General features: G+C 47.3%; 1 protein-coding gene across 1 annotated transcript in view; it reads right to left on the reverse strand.

Annotated features, from left to right (window-relative positions):
• Positions 1-4,996, reverse strand: part of T265_00248 (hypothetical protein) — a gene marked incomplete at both ends in the record, with an annotated part of 39,999 nt that extends 35,003 nt beyond the window's left edge. The window contains 3 exons of the mRNA XM_009163956.1: positions 4,381-4,472; positions 4,523-4,588; positions 4,636-4,996. Coding sequence (XP_009162220.1) covers positions 4,381-4,472; positions 4,523-4,588; positions 4,636-4,996 — 519 coding nt within the window. The remainder of the gene's footprint in view (positions 1-4,380; positions 4,473-4,522; positions 4,589-4,635) is intronic.
• Positions 4,997-5,274: the final 278 nt, after the last annotated feature.

A 5,274-nucleotide genomic window follows, 5' to 3' on the forward strand; every position in this document is an offset into this window, starting at 1 on the left:
GGGAGAAATAACTCACCCTCGATAGATGAACTGATCACACTGCACAGGTTGCGCTGGCTTGGCCACGTGCTGCGTATGCCAGTCGACCGACTTCCTCGAAGGGCCCTTTTCGCCCAACCACGTGAAGGGTGGAAGAGAGCCAGAGGCGGTCAAACAATGGCTTAGCAGCGAAGTGTGAAAGTCATTACCAGCAAACTCATCTGCGCTGGTAATTGTCGTCTTCCTGGATGGGGACACCGAGACGGGCCACATCAATGGCTGGTGACATTGTCAGACATGGCCCAGTCGCACCCTCAATGGCGCTCGTGCTTCAAAGCTATTGCCTTCAATGCATTGCACCTTTTCCACCCCCCCACTTGGCAGCCCACTGACAGTGCTGGATTCATGCACCAACTTACCAGCTCGCGCCCGCAATGCGCAGCTACCTACCCCCTCCTCCAAATCATCGGTGAACGAAACTGCGGCAGCTGCAACGAGTGTACAACGAGTACGCGGTTATTACAGCTGACAGTGATGATGATGAGCCAACCAATCATTCCAAGGTGCCTACACCTCCAGGAGCTTATTCAGACACTCTGGATAGTAACTGACAAGAACGCCATTGACATCGATTAGCAGCCACATCTTGCAGCGTACCTAACCAGGCGCAGTGGAAACCACACGGTCCTCATCCTGGAGAGCGAGTAGCACAGATAGCACCCGGACTTTTCGTAATTTTTTCCTACTCCTCTGCCAGGTCAGGGGTTGATCACTTCTTTGCTCCCGCCACACTGAATTGGTTGGACACAAACGCAATTGCGTTTTACATAACTGAACGTGCTGAACTCAAACGAAGGCTTGCTGTATACTAGTATGCGCCCACATGGGTTCGGATACAGTGCCCTCATAAGGGATAAAAATTAGGACCTTTGATCACCAAACAGCGTCAAAGCTTCTGACGATCGACAGAGCCAAAGGCAACGTTCAGATCAAGAACGGCCAAAGTGGGACGTTAAAGAGTGGTGTTGTTCAAGAACTTGCTTCATGATAAGCTGTCGATGCGTACTCGGCAGCTTGGTTATCACGAGTTCATTTCCCAAGAATTGATCAACTTGCGTGAAATAATACCAGAGGACACCTTGGGTAGAGCGGATACCTGACTAGTGTCACGATGGTTTTCGTATGGCGTCCCCGCTGCCCTTCTCAAAACTGGGGTCACGGATGAGGCGCTCTATTCTCCTGGGATTGTTTTCGTTCCACATCTTCTATGGTAGGGTGATCAGACAGCTCACAAGTGCTTAATTACCTTCTCTAAAAGATGCTGGGTGCAAACCATCCGGGTCATGTGCCTTGTCGCGTTGTAGGAATGATATTTCACGCTAGATTTCTGCTGCTGACAGTGGGTAGGCGTCGATGTCCCATTCAGGTTCGCTGGGTTGTTCCAGAGATTGTGTAGAAGGGAGCCGACAGAGCAGTTTTTAAGGTGTTAACCCTATCGCTCCGTAAGACGATTTGGCAAACCAATTGTAGCTCTACCTTTTTGCAAATTGTTTTTCTGATAACTGTCTTTTTTGAGCCGGTTGATTAAGTCAACCGAAACGGGACGCATCTGTTGACTGCAGCGAAAACCTTCTCCGTCTAGTGAGCGTTCACAATCCACCAGCGTTCTGCCATTCTTTAGGCCCCTTGTTATCCGGTGTCCGAGGGGTCTTGGGATAGATTAGTGGCTGGGACACGAAATTACTCACCGGAAGGTCCGCGGTTCAAAACCAACCACGGCATTTCAACTGCCCTTGTTGTCTAGGTTTGAACAATGTACCAGTATCTCATCCAACGTGCTTTATTCTGATAGCATACCAGCTAGGCACCGAAAGGGTGTTACAACCTGGCAATCATCATTGCCATCGTCGACCATCGTTTGAGGGTGTGCGTGCGTCATCTTGGTCGCGAGTTGCTGGCATGACATTTCTGGCAGCTATAAGATGTGCTGATCTCGATAATATCCAGTGTCCATTTGGTCGAGACGAATGGTTTGGATCGGATTCTTAAAACTGAGAGCATTACTTCGTTAACTCGTGCATCCAACCTGCAACCAACCTTCGTCATATCGGGGCTGTGCGCTTCCATTAGACTTCTAGTCATATTAGCTATCAAACTCGCCGAATTTGATGGACGAAACTGTTCTACTTCACCACGTATAATGTTGAGTGGGAGCGAAGTGACAATCCTGCCCGCACAACGGCGTGCTCGAAGTTAAGCTGTGCAACCCAGATGTAACGCTAATCTTTAGCTAGGGCTCTCCATCGGTAACAAAAAGCCACAAGATACAAGTGAGTCCATGACTGTCTTGTAGGTAGTGGCTCCGGGGTGAGCATTTGTGTTAAGTTGATACTGCATAGGAACAGAATAGCTTGAAATTATAGGGGTGGCTTCGTACCACATCATCGTGTTTCAGCATTAAGGGTGATTCTTGTACCACAGACAGTTACTACACCAGTTGTTTAAACGTAAGACACTGGATGACTGGGCCTCTTTATCGGACCGAGAGACGAATAGTCCCTCATTCAGACCCTCAAGAATCACATCCTAGGGATACTCCTAAGGTTCTTCAAACAGACCTGGTGGTTCATTACGCATGTGAAAAAAGGACCCAGAGTACTGGAAATAGGGCGCTGCCATATTCATTCAGCCAAAGCCCCATATCCTAGATTTGGAGAGTTAGCTGGGAACAAAGCACTGCTGGTAGCTAGCCGTAAACCAGCCGCAAGGCTCCAAAAAAACATTGCAGCTGGACAATTGTTGCGTGGTGACAGTCTGTGTAGATGGTCCCAGTGCGTACGAGGCATGGCTAGTAGGCAGAATGCGTCAACGTTATCCCATGATAGATTTTCGCACGGTTGCTACTAGCTTCTTTGCATCAGACAACACGAACGGCACACGAAGTTTCATTTATCTTGTGAGCAGACGTAAGCCTGGAACGGAAAGGTTTCGGAGTTCATCGGCACACGCATCCAAGTGGTGCACTGAAAACCTTGAGCGGCTCCCCCTTATTTGGGATATCACAAGTCGTAAAACTTTCTCTACCGATCCGCCACCCATTTCACTTAGCTGCCAGAAAACTCCTACAGACGCTCTTGTCAGGCGTTGCTCTATTACCTATTGATCGTTACGGATGCTACCGTAAGCTGATGACAGCGCATTTGAGTGACTCGTCCACCCAATTAAGTTGTACTACCTTCTAACTCAAGTGTGCGGTCGCTACCATAATCAGGATGTCATAGTTTGGTACATAATCGCGCGTTCTCTGTAGTTGTACAGCATACTGGATGGTGCTGTAGGCATTCTTTGACAACCCAGGCGCCCAATCAGATTCGTATCTTCGGAGAACATTGTGAACATGCAGATAAAATGAAGAAAAAGCACAAAGTTATCGGAAGTTGCTTTTGCTGCCTCTATTGCGCTACAACTGAAAACTGACAAAGCCAAGTCCTTTGCGTATGCCATTCCAGGTATCCCACTCTCCGCCTCCGCCGAACTCCGTAAGCTTGCAGCTGCTTCTAGATGTCTTGAATAGGCTATTTTCTTGAACAGCCGAGTGGAAGCCTACGCGCAGTTTGCGAACCACAACCAGTTTGCACGGAGTTGAATGTGGTATCAAATGCAGACTTATTATGCCCACGTGGATCCGAGAGAAGAAACTGACGGAGATGCACACAAAGCCCCCGTACTATCTAACATGATGGCACGACTGTGCATCATCACCATGGACAGTGCATACCAGCGACAAATATTTGTTTGCTGATTTCTTTAAGTTTCAGCCGTCGAGAGGAAGAGTTTGGATTCCAACCAGGGACCTTGGGGACGAGATGACTCAGAGGTTAGAGCGCGAATTTACTGACCGGAAAGTCCGTGGTTCGAAGGTGACCCGCTTCTCAACTTCCCTTGTCTAGGCTTGGGCAACATGACAGTATCCCAGCCCTCGCGCTTCCTTCTGGTGGCATGGCAGTTAGGCGCCAATAGGGCGCTACAGCTGAAAGAATTTTTTCTAAAGTTAATTAGTATTCGAAAGTTATTCCTCATATGAGTAGCTGATAAATATACCAATGTTTCCATCAGATAGCTCTTGGATGCAACTGAACCGAAAAAGCTCTAAGGTTGTCTTGAACGGCAAACGCATCTGTGCGTGAAATGACGGCTTCGGAAACTAGGTGTTTTAAGAACTTTATTACTTAATACTAGTTTTCGGGGTGCACTTAATTGCATATTGCACACATATTGCACAAATGACAAATCAGAGCAAGATATGACGCACAAGCAACAGTATCCTGTTCCAAAGATCTGCCTGGGAGTTTCAACTTGTGTGTCAGAAAAAAGCATGCCAATACTTGTTTTCTAGCATACCTGTAGCTGTAGCAGCTGAGTTTGGGCGTTCGAAACTCCTGCGCAGATTCCACCATCCGGACCCGTATCCTTCATATTTTCAGGGACACGGCCTGTGACTTCTTTGTTAAATACCGTTATTAAAACGGGATTAGTGACGTACCTGAAGAAGCATGTGCCCTATCTTTGTTGTCCTCCTGTGTTATCGCGGATGCAATTAAGTTGTTTGCTGAAGAAAATTGTATTTTAGTCCGTCGCAAAAACAACCCAACCTACCACTCTGAACGACAGCCTGGTTCTCGGGGTCATTTAGAACGTTTTGAAGTGCTTGTATGATTGGAAGTGGAAACACGGAACTACGCTGCCAGAGATACAAAACACGCGAAATCATCGGTTTGTCTTTCTCCTCACATTGTAAGAGTGACAGGAAAACCGCGACTAAATTTCGCATAAACCGGGGACCATACACATCTTTATCCTGATAAAAAGACTGAGACTGTCGAACAACAGCATCGATGACGTAGAGCCCTGGAATCTTCAATTCGGAAGGGCATCGAATAATGAATTTTTCTACACTTTGAACCACGTGCTTGTAAAATTTTATTGCTTTCAGTGCTGCGCGAGTGATGGATGCCATCTTCTTCCGCGAAACTGGCAGTGGAGTTTCTTTCAGAGAATTTAGCTGAAAAAATTTGTTCGCACGTGAAATCAAGAATACCCACCTCCGCATTAAAGGCTGTAACGTATTCCATGGTGACTTAAATCAGATTATATACACAGATGCTTTTTTGTTTCAACAAGGAACCCAGTACGCGCTACAGTGTGGAGCTCACGCGGTCGTATTGTCGTAAGAACACATCAACGACATGCATCGCGAAGCCAACTCGGTCACTTCAGAGCTACCGCGGTCTGGTT

Source organism: Opisthorchis viverrini (assembly GCF_000715545.1).
Source record: "Opisthorchis viverrini unplaced genomic scaffold opera_v5_2, whole genome shotgun sequence".
Taxonomy (NCBI): domain Eukaryota; kingdom Metazoa; phylum Platyhelminthes; class Trematoda; order Opisthorchiida; family Opisthorchiidae; genus Opisthorchis; species Opisthorchis viverrini.